The sequence below is a fragment of the Camelina sativa genome, chromosome 7 (assembly GCF_030686135.1).
Source record: "Camelina sativa cultivar CO46 ecotype springtype chromosome 7, ASM3068613v1".
NCBI lineage: Eukaryota > Viridiplantae > Streptophyta > Magnoliopsida > Brassicales > Brassicaceae > Camelina > Camelina sativa.
In genome coordinates this window covers 17,813,514-17,833,726 of record NC_141886.1, presented here as the reverse complement: position 1 = coordinate 17,833,726, position 20,213 = coordinate 17,813,514, and the positions used below count along the sequence as shown (strand labels likewise).

At 36.8% G+C, this 20,213-nt stretch overlaps 4 protein-coding genes across 4 annotated transcripts; 1 reads left to right on the top strand and 3 right to left on the bottom strand.

Annotated features, from left to right (window-relative positions):
- Positions 1 to 594: 594 nt before the first annotated feature.
- LOC104704647 (uncharacterized) lies at positions 595 to 1,608 on the bottom strand. Its single transcript, XM_010420698.2, has one exon. The coding sequence runs from the start codon at positions 1,606 to 1,608 to the stop codon at positions 595 to 597; it is 1,014 nt and encodes a 337-aa protein (XP_010419000.2).
- A 6,034-nt stretch (positions 1,609 to 7,642) lies between these two features.
- Positions 7,643 to 12,391, top strand: LOC104701209 (PHD finger protein MALE MEIOCYTE DEATH 1-like). The gene is made up of 3 exons (XM_010416856.2): positions 7,643 to 8,017; positions 8,926 to 9,169; positions 9,260 to 12,391. Exons 1-3 carry the CDS (start codon positions 7,723 to 7,725, stop codon positions 10,839 to 10,841), a joined length of 2,121 nt encoding a protein of 706 aa, XP_010415158.2. The 5' UTR covers positions 7,643 to 7,722; the 3' UTR covers positions 10,842 to 12,391.
- Positions 10,925 to 12,438, bottom strand: LOC104701210 (U-box domain-containing protein 20). Its single transcript, XM_010416857.3, has one exon. The coding sequence runs from the start codon at positions 12,414 to 12,416 to the stop codon at positions 11,073 to 11,075; it is 1,344 nt and encodes a 447-aa protein (XP_010415159.2). The 5' UTR covers positions 12,417 to 12,438; the 3' UTR covers positions 10,925 to 11,072.
- A 3,794-nt stretch (positions 12,439 to 16,232) lies between these two features.
- LOC104701208 (receptor protein kinase TMK1) lies at positions 16,233 to 19,722 on the bottom strand. Its single transcript, XM_010416855.3, has 2 exons — positions 17,069 to 19,722; positions 16,233 to 16,983 (listed from the first exon to the last, which is right to left on the bottom strand). The coding sequence occupies exons 1-2, from the start codon at positions 19,368 to 19,370 to the stop codon at positions 16,451 to 16,453; spliced, it is 2,835 nt and encodes a 944-aa protein (XP_010415157.2). The 5' UTR covers positions 19,371 to 19,722; the 3' UTR covers positions 16,233 to 16,450.
- Between the last annotated feature and the right edge of the window lie 491 nt (positions 19,723 to 20,213).

The window sequence follows — 20,213 nt, the reverse complement described above, 5'->3', positions numbered from 1 at the left end:
AAAAAGTTCTCACGACTTCTTTATTGATTGAAATAAGAAAGTTGATCTCAAAGAATCAAATGCCTTGTTCACTTTTCCTACGTGTAAAATTCAAACAAATAATTTGACATAAGAGACTTTTAGAAATTATTTTAAAATCTATTTAGATTTTTTTCTTCTTCTTATAAAACCATTTCACCATTTACGTTGGACCAAAATTTTGATTTATCATTATAAGTAGTGGCACATAATTATTAGAGTTAATGATTTAGTATTATATTAATATGTGTAGATTGATGGTTTTTAATGATATAATTTTATATGCTTAATTAGCAAATTGGATATATATGAAATGGTTATATATATATATTCAATTATAATTTCTCTAAAGATGAAATTACCATTTTCTCTAAAGATGAAATTACCATTTTCTCTGTTAAGCATGGTTTATTTTTTGAATTTTTAGGAAATTTCTATTATATTTTTAAAATAAGGATCATAAATCATTTAGAAATTTTTTTTTTTCGTCTGAATAATTCATTATATTAAGAACTGAGTAAAAGTGTCACAATACAAAAAGATAAGGAACGAAAGCAATCATCAACAGAAAACTCATTACACAGGCGTAATGCATTTCTTATTTTCGAATAGTTTCTGTAACCAAAAAGGATAGCCTAAGGCTATATATGATTGCAACCGGTCCTCCCTTGTGACACTTCGAGCAATCAAAAAAGCTCCCAGATTCGTTTTTCTATCTTCTAATACTGTCCTCCAATGAGGGAGGGAAGCCAAGGCCCGGAGAAGGCATTCCGAGTGGTATCTGAAATTAGGCCACGCATCAGGACGATTTGTGGCGCCGACTAATTCCTTTGTGTCCTGCGCAAACATCACTCTCGGGATTTTCAAGCTTCTCATACTCTCAATGGCCCATAGGCCTCCTTGGAGCTGTGCAGAATCCTTGGTGTCAACATCACAAATAGCGGTTCTAGCATGCATGAGGACTCTTCCTTCATAGTTTCTTAGAACCCAGGAGGCTCCACATAAGCTTTTCTCCTGATTCCATGAGGTAGCCACATTGCATTTCAACCATGGCTTAGACGGCGGTCTCCAAGATTTCGAGTCTTTAGGCGGAGACTGCAGGTTGTTGATTTCTTCTTCTTCCTGAGAAAGTTCCTGCGCTTGGAACCATTCATCAGAACTTTCTCTGATTTTCAACACCAGATCAGTTACCAAAAAGAGCCTTCCTTCAAAGATAAGGTTGTTTCTATTTTTCCAGAGCAACCATAAAATCCAAGGGAAAGATCTTCGAATGCTTATGTCAATTTTTGAATTCTTACCCATAAGCAAGACATCATACATATTCGCATAGATGGAATTAAGTGAAAACCCACCTACTGGACTTGGTAAACCTGAGAGTGCCCAGATTTGTCTAGCAATGGTGCAAGTAACCAGGATGTGGTTGATCGATTTACCCTGCAACCCACAAACTTGACATCGCATGTCCATCTTAATGCCTCTGGTTGTGCCACTGACCGCTTTCCAGAGGAAAATCTTAATCTTTGAGGGTGCTAAGACTTTCAAGATTTGTATCTTAATAACATTCAACGAGGGTAACGAAGTTGCAGTCATGATTTCATCCTTTTTTTCAATCTGGGTGGCTAGCCACTACCCTGATTTGACACTGTACTCTCCACTTTTGTTGTGCATCCAACTTTTGTAGTCTGGGGATGACACCAGAGGTTTAGATAATAGGATTAGCTGGACTTCCCTCGGATAGAAGAGTTCCTCCAATGTTTCTATGCGCCAAGCTTTTGCTTCATGGTCTATGAGTTCCACAACAGATTGATCAATGTCTACCAAGATATTCTTCATTAATGGTGGTCGCATACTTCCATCACAGAGCCAAGGGGAGGTCCACACTTTTAAAGATCTGCCATCACCCACTTGTTGCTTCAGTCCTTTATCCAGCAAGTTTCTGCCATGCAGAATACTTTTCCATGCAAAGGAGGGCCGTGTCCCGAGTTCTGCATCCAAGAAAGAAGAGTCACAGTAATATCTACTCTTGAGGAATCTGGAGAAAAGAATTTCTGGTTCCTGAAGGAGTCTCCATGCTTGTTTAGCCAATAAAGCCTGATTAAAGAGTTCAATATCTTTAAACCCAGGACCTCCTTGGTTTTTGGGTAGACATAACTTTTCCCACGAAATCCAACTGATGTTTCTATGGTTTTCCAAGGAACTCCACCAAAAGGCTGACATCGCTCCGGCTAATGATTCACAGGTGGATTTGGGAAATTTAAAGCATGGCATGGCATATACTGGCATTGCCATTGCCACCGTCTTAAGAAGGATCTCCTTACCTCCCTGGGAGAGGGTTTTAGCATACCAGCCCGATAACCGGTTCTTCATCTTGACGTGGATATATGCTAGCATCTCTTTTTTGGATCCGCTAAAGCACTCCGGCAATCCCAAGTAAGTTCCAGCACCTCCCTCATCATTGATCCCCAGTTTACTCTTGATAAGTAGTTTACTTGGTTCTGGAACCTTCGCCCCAAAGGTAATGGAGGACTTGAGCAGATTTATGGTTTGTCCTGTCGCTTTCCCATAGATGTTCAGGATGTTCAGAAGTTCCCCACTTTGGTCCTCGTCTGCTTTGCACATGAATAGACTATCATCTGCAAAGAGGAGATGATGTATGGAAGGACCATCCAGAGAGAATTGTAAGCCATTGATTTACCCATTGTGCTCTGCTCTGTTTAACAAGTGGGTGAGACCTTCAGTGCATAAGATGAAGAGAAATGGCGAGAGGGGGTCTCCTTGTCTGAGTCCTCTTTGTGGTGTAACCATACCATGAGCCTGTCCATTGATCAAGATTGTGTAGGTGACAGTAGTGACACACTTCATGACTAGAGCAACCCATTCTTCTTTGAAACCCAAAGCGAGTAGAAGATACTTCAAATAGCTCCATTCAACTCGATCAAATGCCTTAGACATATACGTTTTCATTGCCATATAGTCTTTAGCTAAAAGATCATGCGTCCTTAAACCGTGAACCACCTCGTGGGCTATAATGATATTGTCATATATCAGTCTGTCTGCTTAGAAACATTTATTCATTCCACCCTTTACTTCAATTAATCCTTAAAAAAAAAAGAAAAAAAAAAATCTAATGCCACTTTCGCAAATAGGTAGTTAATTATATTCTTAGTACTTGTCCATCACACATGAGTTTGGTGTTTAGAGTGGTCTATGTAACTATGTACCTAAATAGATTTATTACACTATACAAACTTTACCAGTACACTTTTTTTTTTGGGGGGCAAATTGATACTACATTATACTAGTACATTTTTTTTTTTTGGACAAACAGATGTTATCATTCATTCATTAATGAAAGAGTAACATACAAGGGAACAAGGCTAGTTTAAAGGATAATATAAGAGGGGGTTTCCCAGAAATTAAAACATCAATGCAATAAAGGTAGATAGTGGCAACAGATATTAGAAGCTTGAGAGCTATGGACCAAAGGCTTGACAGCGTTTTGGAACCTGTGAGATCAAGACATATCAATGCATCCTCCATGAGCAGATCAAGGAAAAGAGGGTGGCCATTGTCTTGAAACAAAGACTAATTGGCAAAGGAACGACAAAGGCTGATACTCTCATAAGAACTTTGCCAAGGGAGTGAGCAAGAGTGGCGTTACTCTGCAAATCGGCCAATGCAATGGTGGTTGCTATTAAGTACTTGGGTGAAGGTAGCTTGAGGAGGTTGTGGTAACCACTACTTCTTTGAGCAGAGGTTATAATCCCACTAATCTTCATGCTTGACTGAGGAGACTTCAAAAAGTTGATGAAAAGCCAATTGGAGATCATAATCTGTGGGCGAGGGAGAAAGGAGAGGTTGGTGAAGCAAAGGTAACCCCCTCTCCGTAGAGGTGAGATCATAATGCCAATCTTCAACAAACTACCTCCTTCTAGAGGGTCATCCTTAAGTGATTCTAGTAACAGGGTTCTCAACAGACTCTTGGGCCAATATAGCAACAAATGCTGATTAAGGTTCACTAGCAGTGTTCGGACTAGCGGTATCCCTAAGCTAAACAACAATTGACTAGAAAGGGGAAGAGTGGAATTAAAGCTAGACCTAGTTACAAGTTGACACTGAAACAGTTGGGCTAATGGTAATATGTAGGATAAAGAATCAGGGATAACCAGCAATAGAGATACACCGATTGGCAGATCAACATCATTATCAAAGAGCTGCATTGGAAGCTTCCAAACCAAGCTAATTAACTGGCCTTGACACAAAGGTGATTCATCCACAACCGAAGTATCTAGGGATCTGCTACCGAGTGTAACTCGACTTGACCAAGCAGGATACAAAGATACTAATCGACTTGGCCTAATTATGCAATTAAGGTCATAGGGTCTAAGGCAATTCTAGGTCAGGGATGACTTATACTTATAGTTTATCCATCGTAAACTATCTTCCAGGGTTTCAAAGTAAGATTGGGGACTAAACCTGGGACAGAGGATTACCGAGAGAGAATCAGAGATCACCAAGGAGGAGGGCTTCTTCGTCAAGCGGTTCACCGGTCCCAGCGTCAAAACAGAGCTTCCGTCCAGCTGTAGTCAAACAAAGTACTTGGTGAGAGGATTTGGATCCGAGGAGCGGTAAGATGTGATATTTGACGGCTTAAGGGGGTGGTGAGACAGACAGAGACCGAGCCTATAGGGACACTGATGGATCTCTCGAGCAATACCAAAGTGATGAGAACTCGATGTAAGGGATTCACCGAGGGGGGTAACCAGGTGCGGAGGCGGAAAAGGTGGTTGAAGCTGATGCAATGTCGGAGATGAGATCTGGAATCTCAACATATCTCCGGGAAAACTGAGACTAGAAGCGAGTAGACTACAGAGGAAGAGGAGGCCATGGAGATAAAGAAACCAAGTCCCAGCGACGCCGATCGGGTTCGGCGCCGTCGGGGGAGAAGATCTCGGTGGTTGTGCCAGAGAGAAAAGGAGACTAGGGCGAACTCATGAATCTACAAGACTATAATAATATACTAGTACATTTCATACATATATTTTACAAATAAACATTTTTAAACAGATAGTTTAATGAAAGACTCTCACCAAGTTTTCCTAGACACAAGTTTTAATAAAAAATAGTATTTTAGAGATATGTGTATTTTATAGAGAAATTCCCTTCAATAGCACTAATCTAAGTTTTTCTTCCAAATCTAGCACACACTCTCAATTTTTCCAAAAGTAGCACTTGTGTACATTAAATTTATTATTTGATTTAAATAACAAAATTTAATTTGAAATTATTAAACTTACGTTTGGATAGGTTCTGTGAAGGTTCCGGCGAAGCTTACGGAGTTACGGTGAAGCTTCCGGCGATGAACCTTCCGGTGAAGCTTCTTCTTCTTCTTCTTCTTCGTGCATTTTTTTAGTCTTATATTTTGACATTCTCGACGAGATCGTGATTCTTTATAGCTTTTAACTGAGGGATTAGGCAAACTTGTCATATTAAGGCTTCTGAATATAGCTAATTGTTTCATCACCAATCAGATTCATAATTAGATTTGAAGCTTTGGGTATTGGAATTGTTGGGTATTAAATGAAATCTGATTATGAATTATGAACTATTGGGAATTGTTGAGTATTGTTGGGTATTGGAATTGCTGGGTACTGTTGAATGTTAGAACTGTTAGGAATTGTTAGGTAATAAAAGAAATCTGATTATGAGTGGTGGCTTGAATTTTTGGGTATTGGAATTTGAACTGTAAATGAGATGGAAAAGCATGGGTAATCTTGAAGATGAAATATGTATTTTAGTGATATCTTCTCATCTTTGGACAACAAAATTGTTGTATACCAAGTGTTTGATATAATGTCATTGAGAACAAAGAAGTTGGTAAATAGTAAGAAAATTAGTTGGTTTTGATGTCTTTGGCTTCTTCGGGTTATACTTCGTCGGTTATGGAGTTGGCTAGTACTGTTGATGAGGCAGAGTACAGTGGGAGAGGATCTTCTCGTTCTGGTCATAACTATTTTTGGGATTTATAAATATTCAGACAAAGCATCCTAAATTTCAAGGATGTCTTCCTAAATATTATGAAATCCTTTTGAAATCTACAGTAAAATCATTGGGGGACATAGTTGGACTAGCGTGTCTTGAATTAAGATCATTACAGTACAAAAAATATGTCCTCTCTGATGGTTCTGGATAAAATGATATGTATACGGTTGGTGCTATAACTATTGTGTTATTTTTTATAAAAGCCATCATAAATTTGAAAGTATCCTTCCTAAACATCATTCAATCCTTTATAAATAATTTGTTTGCATCCAGCTTAGTGTTTAACCTAAACTAGTGTTTGTTATTATATTTTCTACGAATGAATAGCTTGGCTTACTGGTACACTCTCTTAAACTGTTTCTAAAGGCAGGCATCAGATTTGAATCTTGGCAAATGTTAAAGAGTTCACATTTTTATATTTTTATGAAAACCATCATGAAGTTCAAGAAGTTCACCTTTTTATTTTTTTATGAAAGTCATCACGAAGGTTAAACATCATTTTGATGTTTGGAAATCTAAACTTTTTTTATGATAGTCATCATGAAGTTCAAGAAAATCCTTCCTGAATTTCATAGAATTCTTTCTAAATTTTATACAATCCTTCCTGAATTTCATATAATCTTTCTCGAATTTCATACAAACTTTCCTGAATTTCATATAATCCTTCCTAAAATTAGAGAACCTAGAGAATAGAACTCAGAAAAAAATCTAAGTGAGTTCAACTTGTTAATCGAGTAAAATAGTCGATAAATCAAGTAAAGATGATGAAGTAACGGACAAAAATGAACAAGATTCAAAGGAGGAGGAAGAAATTCAAGGCAACATGCAACAATGATATATATATATAGAGAGAGTGAGAGAGAAAGAGTGGATCGTGAGAGAGAGAGTGGATCTTGCTCGTAGGTAGTGTTCATATTCAGATGGTGTTCATATTCAGATTTGGGTTTGTGGAGGCTAAAAAAAAACGAAATAAACTTTAATTTTATTAATAATTTAGGTTTTTTTCCAAAATTAAGAATATATCAATTTGTGTTACTTTGGGAACATTTTAAAACATGTGCTAATTGTGGAAGAAAAACTTAAAATAGTGCTATTTTGTCAATTGACCTATTTTATATAAGATAATATTTTCGAAAATAACTTTTGTATATAAAAAATGAAGTGTTTAAATATTTAAAAAGTGTTCTTACTTTTTTGTGGTAATTTATTTAATTATGTTTTTAAAAATCAGAATTTTTTAGGGATAACAAAACTAGAAGACTAATAATTTGTAAATATTTTTATTTTATATAAAATCATATTCTGGAAATAAAACCTTTTAATTTTTATAAAAAATAATTAAAGTGTTTATTTTCTGGTTTCCGAGTGAGCTGTTGACTTAACAGAGTGAGCGGTTTGACTAACAAACACTTGCAGTTACAGAGATGAACGGCTAAGATCAACCAAATCCCCAACCTCAATCCAAAACCGTCAGATCTTAATGGCTATTACGTAAATAACAACCATCCTCAAGGGCATTTTCTAAAACAACCACTCGCTTTGTTTCAATTTGAGCGGGTAAACTCCTATCAGAGAGCTCATCTTCTTCCTTCCTTCGTCTCCATCGATCGAATCCTAAAATCCCCAAAAAAACCCTAAAAATTACAGAATCGAAATCGAACGATGCCAGTGCCAATCATAGAAACGTGCCGTAAGAGGAAGAGGAGGCCCAAAGTTTATAGCTCGCAACGGTTCGGCGAAGATGGGGTTCCGATTAACCGGGGCGAAGCTTTTCGCGATCAGATTAGGGTTTTTTTACGGGATTGCGGCGAGGTTGAGGAGTACAGCGTTCTTGGTATGCCTGTTTGGTGTACGCTACTTAGCCATGAGACTACGAACTCGGTGGTTCCGCTTTACACTGTTGAAGAGGACGTGGCTCGTTCTTCGGAGCCTTACTGCGATCAATGTCGTTGCACAGGTTTGTATGGATTGATTTCATTTTGGATTTGGTCAATTTCGTTGGATCAATTTGGTGTTTGATGAGATTTTTGTGGATTGGGGTTTTTGTATATGGATTTGTTTCGGTTAGGTGTTTATGATTTGTTGTTGGATTGAGATTTTTGAGGATTGGGTTTTAGATGATTGTGTGTATCTTAAGATGATAACTTTGAGTAATGGGTTTTGATGAGTATGGATCTTAAGATGTTTGGGTTTGATCGATTTGGTTAGATCAATTTGGTGTTTGATGAGATTTTGTGAATTGGGTTTTTGTATATGGATTTGTTTCGGTTAGGTGTTTACGATTTTTTTATGGATTGAGATTTTTGAGTAATGGTTTAGATGATTATGTGTATCTTAAAGGTGTTGTTCTGTATATTGGTTTCAAATTATGTATCTATCTTAACATGTTGTTTAATTGAAACTTTTGAGTAATGCATGGGTTTTGATGAGTATGGATCTTAAGATGTTTCTGAATTGTAAATCTGATTATCAGTTTCATATGAGTGTGTGTTATTGCTAAATGGTAATATTAGATTGTGAATATTGGTATCAGATTAATGTGTGTCTTAAGATGTTTCTGAATCGTGATTCTGAGTATTGGGTTTTAGGTAAGTAAGTATTTGAAGATGATGCTAACTCGAGATTCTCAGTATTCTTTTCAGATTAGTAGCTTTATGATGTTGTTAAATATTAGTATGTATCTTTAAGATGTTGTTGATTGAGATTCTGTTTGGTTTGAGATAAGTGGAATAACTGGTGAGGATCAATGATCGGACTAGAGAGAAGACGTTTCTGACTTTGACTTTGATTCTGACTTTGCTTAATGAGATTCTGTTCGACTTTGATTTAAGATGTTTCTGACTTTGATTTTGTGTTTTGTTTCAGGGTGGAGCAATCATTTTGTGTCAAAAAGGAAGTATCACTTTATAATTCCAATTGATTCTGAGTGGAATATGCCTTTAGAAGATGATGTTTTTGATCTACAAAGTCATCTTTTACATGGATTGATTCATAGTAATGGCTTTGGTCATTTGATATGCATCAATGGTATGGAAGGGGATTCTAAATACTTGTGCGGAAGAGAAATTGTTGATCTTTGGGACCGGATTTGTAATATCCTTGGAGCACGGTAATGGATATAGGACTAGTATCCGTTTACGTTTTGTTAGATTTTGCATTTTTATGATTTGGTGATTGATAGAAAGTGTTCTTGTTGCAGGATGATAACAGTTGAAGATTTTTCCAAGAAGAGATCTATGGAACTGAGGTTGTTGTATGGTGTTGCTTATGGCCACTCCTGGTTTGGAAGATGGGGATACAAGTTCTCTCACGGAAGTTATGGTGTGACAAAGAATGAATACGAGAATGCGATAGAGCTTCTTGGTTCACTTGACCTTGATCAGATTGAGTTTCATTTTGGTGAGTATCAACAATCTAAAGAGATCAAACAGGTTATTCGCTACTATAGAGAAATGAGTGAAGGGCATTTGAGGACGTTCAGAGATCTTTTGCGGTTTATGCTCATCATCAAGTCTCATGCTTCTCCCCAAAAGCTTCTTCCTGCGACTCCTCCTCTCCTGACAGATTCTCCTCATCAGAAAAGATCAACTAGGCTGCTTTTGAAGAAAAGTGATATCGCGGATAATGACAAGTCTCCGAAATATAGGAGTTATAGCACTGTTGCTGCAAATTTGGGTAGTAGATGGCCTGTGAGGAGACTAATATTTGCAGCTGAAGTTATAGTAGAGTCACTGAAAGAGATGAAAGCAATGAAGCCCAACGGTATGACTCGGCAAGATGTTAGGGATTCAGCTAGAATGCATATTGGAGATACCGGTCTGCTGGATTATGTGCTGAAGTCGATGCACAATGTGGTCGTTGGGAATGTTCTGGTTCGGCGTTATGTTGATCCCGTTACACGTATTCTGCACTATACAATACAGGAGATGCAGCTTGATGATGCGATGAACGTCATAGAACCGAGGAAAGCAGAAGCTGTTCTGCTAGAGGAGATTACTCCTTTGAGGATTTATGCTCCATTAAAACCTGGAGCTGATGTTTATGGAGATCTGTTGTCACTATACACAAATGTGTTGTTGAACTATCCAGAATCTGAGCTAGTGAGATCTGCAACTCAAGCAATCCTAGACAGCAAGCACTTCGTAAAGGAGTGGCCTATATGGGACAACAGTGAAACAGTCTTACAATTTGTTTGCCGTATCAATCCAAGTTTGATTGGTTTGAGATCAGAACAGATGACAGAGCTTCCTCCTGGTGAATTGGTCACAGTTCCATTACAAGCTACAGTCTTTGATCTAAAGCAAGCCATTGAAGAGACTTTCAGAGATACTTACTGCATCTTAGCAAACTTTGTGGTGTGTGAGATTGAAGAAGTTACAGAAGACATGAGTTTGACCGAGTCTTGTTCTGCTTTAACAGTGAGGGGTTATGGGATTGACTTGGAATCGAAACTCAAGTGTCAAGGTGGATGTGATACATGGATGGTGAGATGTATTTGCAAGGCTAGAGATGATGATGGTGAGAGGATGATATCTTGTGATGTTTGTGAGGTATGGCAACATACAAGATGCTGTGGGATTGATGATTCAGATACTTTGCCTCCACTTTTTGTGTGTTCGAACTGCTGTGAAGAGTTTGCAGAGCAACAGAGGAAAGTGTTGCAGCCCAAATATGAGTTTCCGAGTTCAGAGAATATGTTTCTGATAGAATCTGCAGATGACTTCAATGGGGATCAGAGTTGTCTTGGTTTGATTTTCCCTGAAGAAAACTATCTCTTGTAAATCCATCTTTGGACCAAACTTTGTAGATTACTCAATTTTTTTGGTAAATGAGAGAAACAAAATTGTATATGACACTTGTGTTGTTAGGTTGTAAATGAGTTTTGGCTTTGTGGTTTACAAGTTGGTTAAAGACGCTGCTAGAAAGAGAGGGTTTAGAAAACAGAGGAAATAAGAGTTGCAAAAAAAAATTGTGTTTCCTCTCTATATACAAATGTATGTATAGTTAATGTATCAAAATGGCTTCTTAACATGCTTGAACTCAATTGAAGAAGAATCAGAACGATCAACAAAACCATTCATCTTCATAACTTTATTCATCATCTTCAACAACTCAGTCACCTTCTCCTTCGTTCCTTCACCACATCCAACTTGTAGCATCACAACAAGCTTCTTGAACGCACCTAATCTTAAAGCTTGTTCAACCTCAGACCCATCTCCACTTTTACAAATCTTCCACATCACAGAAACCAAACTCTTCTTCTCAGTGATCTTCAATATCTTCTTTACCAAAACTGGTATCACCAGCTCGTTTCTTCTCACTTTCTCTCTTCCTTCGTTAGTTTCGCAAATCGCGTTTAAAACCATTAACGCTTTTTCACAAACGCTGTTTTCTGAATCAACTAGCATCTCCACTGTTATATTCACAAGATCCAATTCAAGAAATCTTGATATTGTTTCTTGATTTGCCAAGATCATGTGGTGGATCGAAACTAACGAGTTGACGCATATAGTATGGCGATTAATCAATTTCAAGAACGCTTCTTCGACGCCATTGATCTTTGTTAACGCGTGAACGTGAGCTACGTTAAGCTCAAGAAGCTCCTTTACTAAAAACGCGGCGTTTTGATCGCCATTTCTCAAAAGCTCCACCAACCTAGTAAACGACGACGTAGAGGTGAGTTTGGATTGACCTTCTGAACCAATGGGAAACATCCACGTCAGCACAAACACAGTCTCCTCCAATAATTGTGACGCTTTCGCGTTTTTAGAAAACGCGTCGAAGCAAACGCAAAGGACTAATCCGGCGCCGTTTTCCTTAACGCATTTACGGTTCCTCTCGCTCTCTTTTCCCAATCTTTTCAACTTCCCAACCATCTCGCTACAAACGGCGTGATCTCCACGCCGCGTCGCAGCGAGTAACTTCCCACAAATCTCGGTGACTTGATGACTTGTCACGGGTACACGTGGCGTAGGGATTCTCTCAATCCCGCCGCCTAGTGACGACCCGCACCAACCTTGAATCATCCTCCGAATAGTATGATTCGGAATCTGCTCCAAACTTGACAAAACCGTGTTAGTAACGGGACAAGTTTGGTACCCGGACTCGATCCATTTCTCGATGTTTTCGCGGTCGTAAGTGATCCCGGAAGCAATTATCACCGGATCTTTCATTAGCTCGTATGAAATCGGACATAGAAACTGCGACGGAATCGTTATTTCATCTTCTTCCGAACAACTAGTCACCGGAATGATCTCCTTCTTGTTGCCTCCACGACGTCTCACTCTCAATGAAAGTCCCATTCTTTGCCTGTTCTCTTTTGGTAATGAATAAACAAGTTGAGAGATGACAGACATTTATATATTTACGTATGTATGAATGCATAAAAACTTAGGGATAATAAATGTTATATATTTAAATCAGTCACTATCATACGCTTCTGGAACGCGAGTTGGGTGAAAGTTAAGTTTTAGGTAAATGAAAAAAAATAAACACATCACGGGAAAAACGAAATTTGAATAATGGAGATGGTTTATGTCAATATTATTTGCTAGCTGTTAAAGAATCGGAAAAATTGACCGTTGAATGTTTGAAAAAATTTAATGACATGACAAGTGACAAACTAATATAGAAAAGATGAAGATGAGAAAAATTGCTTAAACCTTGGTTGGGTTTTTTTGGAGTGACTTGTGAAAATCCATAAAATACAATATTTTTAACACTAAATCTTAAAATTATTAGGACGTTGTCAATAACAAAAAAAAACTTTCAAATATCTTTAAATTTACAAAAATTGTAAATCAGTCTAATAAAATCTAACTTAACCCGTAATATATATATATATATATAACTTTCAGTTATAACTTCTCAAATTTTAAATTTTTGAAATTATATATAATTTTCACTTACGACTTTTGACTTATAAATATGATATACATTTTCCGTAGATATACATTAATATCTTATTGCAAGTTAAATCCGACTCTGTAATTTTTTTTTTGTCTACCATACATTATATTAGAAGGTAATTCCAAAATTAATTGCTCAAACCGAAGGGAAAGAGTTTACAAATACAGTTTCTAAAACTAGAGAGCGCAAAGAACAGAGAAGACAATCTATCCTCACATTAACCGTATACAGAATCTTGCTAAGAGTAAAAGCAGAAAAAAAAGATCAGAGTAAACTGAAATTATCCAGCAAATTAGAAAAAGCACGTCATTTTTCCGGATATTGCATCATTGCGACCAACTTGCCGTTCTGTAATTTTAATATACAATTTTTATAAGTTGAGAGCAACATATATGGTTTTTCTTTATAGAGGTTTGTGAGAATCCATAGAATAGGGGTTTTTTTTTTGGTGAACTAGAATAGAGTATTTTTGTCCGTCTTAGAATAATATTTTAAAAATGAAGAAATAATGTGAAATCGGCTAGTTCTAGAGATTGACCAAGTCAGTGGTCAATAGTAGGTGCATGAAAATACTACCATGCGCATTTGTTCATTACGTTTACGTTCTTACCTCTTTTTGATTATTCTCTCTATAGCTTGAGATTATATCAGTCTGTCCATATCCTTCCCACTACATAATATCTTCTTTTTTAAAAAGAGAAATATAATAATAGTAAGGAACACGGCAACACCTATCTCCAACTCATAAACCCGATCTTGTACTTTCCAGCTAAGTATGTGTTCGACGACGTCGACGACCAAGACCAACATCATCTTAACCAAACCATATAACCCAAACAGCCAAACAGCTTCATTTTTAACTATTACATTTACATCAGTGTAAGTGAATATTTTCATTTTGATTGTGCATGGTGGCTAGCGATATGATATTTTCTTACGAGACGACGACATATATAATACCAAAATCTTTCGATTGTCAACCTAAAATTTTTAATTTTTGATAAATTATTTACAGTCTTAGTAAAGGAAAAAAGAGAAAGAAGATGAGGATTCTTTTATTTGATGGATTGGAGCAAAAATAAGTTCCTCGTCAAACTTTGTTATTAGATGCGAAATAAATATAATTTTTTGTTTTAAGTCTTTGTTTTATTGATACTAGAGATTATTTGTTCAAACAATTTTTTTTTTCTTTTTTTTGTTAAGGGATCTTCAATTGTTTCTTCAAATCATAATTTGAGTCCTTTACTACTTTTGTGTTTGAAACTTCTTACATTTATGGTTGTGTAAACTCAATTTAAGGATTTGAATGTCTATCTTTTTCTAAGGGAAATTAGTCAATGAGAGAGTTTTCTATATTTCATATGGAGATTGTTTTAGAAGGGTTTTTCTCTGTTTATTGAAAAAACCGATGAGCATTTGACTTGGAAGGAAATGTTGGAGTGTGACACAATATTGATTCATGATTTCAGAAAAAAAAAAGTAAAAATAAGGTTCAAGAGAATTTTATATTATTTGTTTTGCAACGTTCTGTGATGTCTCGTAAACAAGAGCTTGTTGTCCTTCAGCAGAAGGCTAGATAGCCATATTTGTTATTCAAAAGGATTTGAGATGTAGTTGTATGTTCATTTCGTTGTTCTTCTTCACGCCCTCGACAATATTAGTGAGAGATCACGTTTTGACTGTGACTTTGTGAGGAGTGGACATAATTGTTAATGAGTTGGGCTTCTTCAATTTTGTGGAGTCCTTTAGTGTTTTCAATTCTTTACATTCTCGAGTCTTCTCTTTTGGAGTCTCTTGTGGTCTAATCTTAACCCATAGCTGAGGCTATTTGCAAGATTCACGTAACTAAAAATCATCCACTACGAAGTGAATGGTCAACAGTTTGAAAAAAGAGAGATTAAAAAAATACAGTTGAAAAAAGAATAAGTGTTCGCACAGTTTTATATAAATAAATTTACAATAAAAAAAATCTATGATGGAAAAAGTAGAAGAAACCAATCTGTAATCGAATGTTTTAAGTTTTAAAATCAGCTAATTCAATTATATATTCGTATTCTAATGTTGGAAAATTTAGTTTTTCAAGATTAATTACTGCATGTACCTGAAAAAATATTTGCTCCTAAAATTTATTTTATGTTTATTAAAAAAATAAAACTTAATTGCAAAGTGAACATAAATGTTTGTTTGTTTAGTTAAAAGAATTGTACTTTCTTGTAACATACAGTACTTGTTGTTAACACTTCTACATGTTCTGTTTAGTAGTAGTGTAAAGTGTGTACATAATATCCATCTTTTAAATTATATTTTTCTTTCTCTTTTGGGCCATACTACTAAACGCGTTATATGAAAAAGGAAAAAAAAATTAATAAAACTCAGTCCTGTCCAATTTTCAGAGCTTAATATATAACTTTGCTCAAAATCTAAATTTCATTGTATATAGACAAAAATATATGTTATGTGTTTCTCTTTTGCTTATGAGACACATAAGTACAAACGTGGGGAAAAAATATCACTATCTCTCTTTTCTATGTGCTGTATTGAATTGTAATTATGTACAACTTTTATTTGATGATAAGAGTAACGATATATACATGATTATGTTAGATCTCCAGCTTCTGTTGTTTTATAATCAGTAATTGCTAACAAAACAAAAAATGTAATCCTTAAAATATGATTAGAATTATTGTAGTCCTGACCAAAACTTTGTTTATTTGTTCGATGTGGTTGAACTGTTTACCAAACCTTTGTCTTAATGATAACCAAACACACTTTTGTCTTTTTGTCATTTTTCAACCATATTATATTTCATCTCAAAACCAGATGATACGTTTGAATGTTTGAATATTTGAATATTTGAATATTTGATACAATCTGAAACCTAAATTTATTTATAAACTATAGGCATATTTAGTTAGTTAAAATTTGGTTATATTATTTGGTATACTATTACAATGTTTATAAACCAAAAATCCGAAGAACCGAAAAAACCGAACCGCAATCTGGATCAACACTCTACATATATGATATAAATGGCTAAAAAGTGTTGAATTTGTGTCAACATATACTAATTTAACCTGTTGAAATACATTATTTACTGCAATTTAAGTGTATGTAAAAAAAAACTAAATTCACCAAATACATTTTGGTGGAGGTCAAGTAGACGTCAATTTATAGAGATACTAAAAAAACGAAGATCCAAACAAAAGAGACAGCCATGTGAAGATGGATCCAATGCCAACCTCTCTACCTCACTGTCATTACCATTTTCCTCAAACTTAATAATTAAGACTTTAAAAGTACACACGTCACCTTTTCTAAATCAAGAAAACAAAAACACCAACAACAAATAATATTAAGAAACCAAATTAAGCCCTAAATGTTACTTGCAAAACAAGAAACATGAAAGAATTGTGAGAGGAGGAAACACAAATATACAGAAGAAAAAAAAACAAATCTTGGGTTTGAGGAAATCACTCATTCATCATCGTCCATCTACTGAAGTGAAAGACTCAGCGAATCCGTAAGGTCTAGTGGGAATACTCATCTGCGTGTTGTCCAAGCTAGGTAAAAGCGATGAAGTCGAAGATTCGAGATCGCTTCTTCCTTCATAAGCTTGCCATTTCTTAAGTGCCTGAGGCAAAGACATGTCGAGATCGATACCGTATATGTCTTCTGGATTCTGATCTGACGGTTTCCATAGCTCGACGAGTGAGGACAGAATGTTGACTGCGTGTCCCATGTCTGGTCTCTGGTAAGGCTCACGGGCGCAGCAATGGCCTGCTAGTTCAGCAACAGTATGAACGCTGGCTAGGGTTTCTTCGTCAAGGTCTATTGTTTGGTCGATCGCTTTCTTGAATGATGATTCTTTGTTGATGTACATCCGTTTGAACCAGGACACCAAGTGAATGCTCTCTTCTGGTTGCGATTCGTCTAGAGACTTTCTACCTGTTATGAGTTCCATTAGAATTACCCCGAAGCTGTACACATCTACCTTCGTAGTCACACGTCCCGTTACTGCAACAAACAAGATCACAATCATCATCAAGAAAGTAAAGTAACCTATATATTATCATAAAAAACAACCTGTAAACCAACTAACCTGCATATTCAGGTGCCAAGTAACCAAATGTTCCAGCAATTCTGGTTTCAATCGATCCTTTCCCTTCAGGGGCGAGACGAACAAGTCCAAAGTCTGCAACTTTCGCCCTCATATCATCACCTAGAAGAATGTTTGAAGGCTTAAGATCTCTGTGAATGAAGCTTTGATGAGCTAATCCATGGAGATACTCCACACCTCTTGCTACATCCAAGGCTAACGTCAATCTCTGTTTCCACAACAGAGGCTTAAGCCCTTCCTCTGACCACTCAAACAAATGCCTACTCAATGTCCCTTGCGGCATATACTCATACACAAGAAGCTTCTCGTTCCCATCCAAACAATAACCGAGAAGTGTAACCAAATGACGATGCCTCACCTTTGTTAAAACCGCAATCTCTGACTTGAATTCTGCAAAACCTTTACCAGCAATCACTCCATTCTCCATTCTCTTAACTGCTATCTTTGTTCCATCGTGCAATTCGCCTTTATACACAACACCGAAACCTCCTGATCCAAGAATGTTATCTTCACTGAAGTTGTTAGTCACGGAACGAAGCACTTGTATTGAGATCAGCATGTTTCCTGCTTCCACCATTTGGATATTATCACCTGCCTCACTCGTACCAGGAAGCGTGTAGGTATCACTTATACCTCCAACGCTTACACTTGAACCCGCAACAGTGATTTTCACACTCTCATTGTCAGAACCTGAATGTCGTGGATGCACCACTACTGCATTTGAGCTCTCCCCTCTTGTGCTACGCTTTTGCCTCTTCTTGTACCAGCAGAAAACTAATAAACCGATCAAGAAGATCGATAACAGACCTCCAAGTACTGAACCAACAATGATTCCTATAAAAGTCGAAGACTTCATTCCTCTCCTGTCCTTATCACCATCAATTCCTGAACCAGAATCACCTGAAGGCGAAGAAGAAGAACCAGGAGACGGCAAAGAGCTTTTTGCCTTTCCAATGTCAGGATTACCATTAGTATTCACAACGACATTGCTTCTGAAACCAGGGACCTTCCCAAAAAACTGGTTAGTCGAAACATCGAGTGTTTTGAGATTAGGTAACGTTGTAAGCTCTTGAGGAATCGTACCCGTAAGGTTATTGATTCCAAGAACGATCCTTTGAAGCGATTTAATGGCTCCAAACTCAGGAGAAATCGTCCCTGTCAGACCCATTTTCTCAAGATTGATAATAGTAATGTTCCCATTGCTACAAGCAATCCCAATCCAGTTGATGCAAGGATCATTTCCTTTCCAACTCTCAGCAAGCCTGAGCGGATAATGGAATGAACTAGCTATCAAAAGCAAAGACTTCACTCGAGCATCACACAAACCAGTACTAGACAAGCAAAAGCTATTGGAATTATTATCCAAATCAACCGAAACAGAGCTCTTAAACTCAGGAACTGGTCCTTGAAGATGGTTATTAGTCAAGTTCACAACTTTAAGTGACTCAAGACTAAACAAAGACTCAGGAACTGGACCAGTGAACGAGTTATCCCTCAAACTCAAGCTCTCAAGCTCTCTAAGACCCGAAAAGTCCGGTAAAGGACCCGAGAACGCGTTGGAATGAAGCCAAACCTCTTTCAAACCAGTCATGTTCTGAAGAACATCTACTGAACCAGTTAGTTTCTGACCATTAAGCCACAAAGACTGAACCTGCGAGCCAGCCAAACTCAGAGGCAACTCACCTTCCAAGTTATTGAAAGCCAAATGCAAAATCGACAAACCGGGAAACTCATCCGGTCCGAGAAAACCGGGTAATTTACCGGAGACATTAGCCGAGTTCGCCGAGAAATTCTGAAGAGCAGAAGCGTTTCTCAAACTCTCAGGAATCTCCCAAGACTTGAAAGGGTTGTTATCGATCTCTACAGACTGTAACGAAGTTAAACCTTCAAAGACATCACTAGGGATTGATTCGAAGTTGTTGTTACTAAGCATCAAGACTTGTAACGAAGCTAAACCACTTAAAGAAGGAACAGAGCCAGAGATGTTGTTCCATTGAAGCTCAAGCCTTTCGAGCTCAGGTAAGTTACGTAGATCAGGAGAGAGTGTACCTTGTAGACCCGAATGCCCGATTTGGATCCGGGTCACACGTTTTGTACTTGTACAAACGACGTGAGTCCATTTACACGGGTCAGGGCCAGACCAACCGAGAGAAACAGGTGGGTTTAAGCTCTTCTTGAGTGAAAGCATCGCGGAGATGTCTCCATCGGAGTCAGCTTTGGATGAATTGAGAAGAAGAATGAGAAATGAAATCGAGAAGAGAAGAAAGGTTCGTCTTTTCTTCATAGCTTGAAGAAAACAGAGGAGGTTGAAACAGAGAGAGAGATGTGTGGGATAAAGGTTGAAGCTTTAGGGTTAGAAGTTGATGGAAGTGGAAATGGGAAGATGGGCCATTGAGAGAGAAGGAAGGAAGAAGAAGAAGAAGAAAGATTGAAAACTATGAAGCAGAAGCCAAGGAGGCTGCACATGGGATGTCTGCCCCACTAAGCCAATGACAGTTTGGTAACAGATTAGATACATCAATTTTTTTTTGTAATCCATATTCTCTTATTTTAAATACTAGGTATTAGTCCATGGAATACGTGGCTGCATGCTTAATAACTTTTATTATATTTTTGAAATTTTGGTAAAATAAAATATTGTTTATTATTTTTTTTTTACAACAAAATGATCAGTTCATAAGAGCCAATGTGAAGAAAAAACATTTACAAACAAAACATGATGCAGAGATGTACACGCTTGGCGTGCCAGAGAATCCACACTTACATTAGCATTTTTTGAAATTAGAGATAAAGAGAAAAAAGAAAATTTATTCACATGATTTGGTTGTTTGTTGATATAAACTCAACACTCACACATAATATTTCAAAATGAAAAATATTACTTTTGAAGTGACAAACTAAATTACTTATAAAATTATATGAACTTCAATCTCAAAATTTTTTAAAACCCCTAGGATAACTTATATCTTTTTGGTTTTGGTTTTTTTTTTTTTTTTTCACTCATCACTTTTATTTATAGTGCTAGATTTCATACTAATGGTTTCATCTTTAGAGAATTTAGAATTATATTATTTTTTTATATATCTTTTTGGTTTTTTTTTCACTCATCAATTTAATTTATAGTGCT

Coding starts and splice junctions, on each gene's coding strand:
- LOC104704647 (XM_010420698.2), bottom strand. CDS start 1,608: ATGACTGCAACTTCGTTACCCTCGTTGAATGTTATTAAGATACAAATC.
- LOC104701209 (XM_010416856.2), top strand. CDS start 7,723: ATGCCAGTGCCAATCATAGAAACGTGCCGTAAGAGGAAGAGGAGGCCC. Junction 8,018..8,925: donor CGATCAATGTCGTTGCACAG/GTTTGTATGGAT, acceptor GTTTTGTTTCAG/GGTGGAGCAATCATTTTGTG. Junction 9,170..9,259: donor TGTAATATCCTTGGAGCACG/GTAATGGATATA, acceptor TTCTTGTTGCAG/GATGATAACAGTTGAAGATT.
- LOC104701210 (XM_010416857.3), bottom strand. CDS start 12,416: ATGTCTGTCATCTCTCAACTTGTTTATTCATTACCAAAAGAGAACAGG.
- LOC104701208 (XM_010416855.3), bottom strand. CDS start 19,370: ATGAAGAAAAGACGAACCTTTCTTCTCTTCTCGATTTCATTTCTCATT. Junction 16,984..17,068: donor CTTGGCACCTGAATATGCAG/GTTAGTTGGTTT, acceptor TGTTTGTTGCAG/TAACGGGACGTGTGACTACG.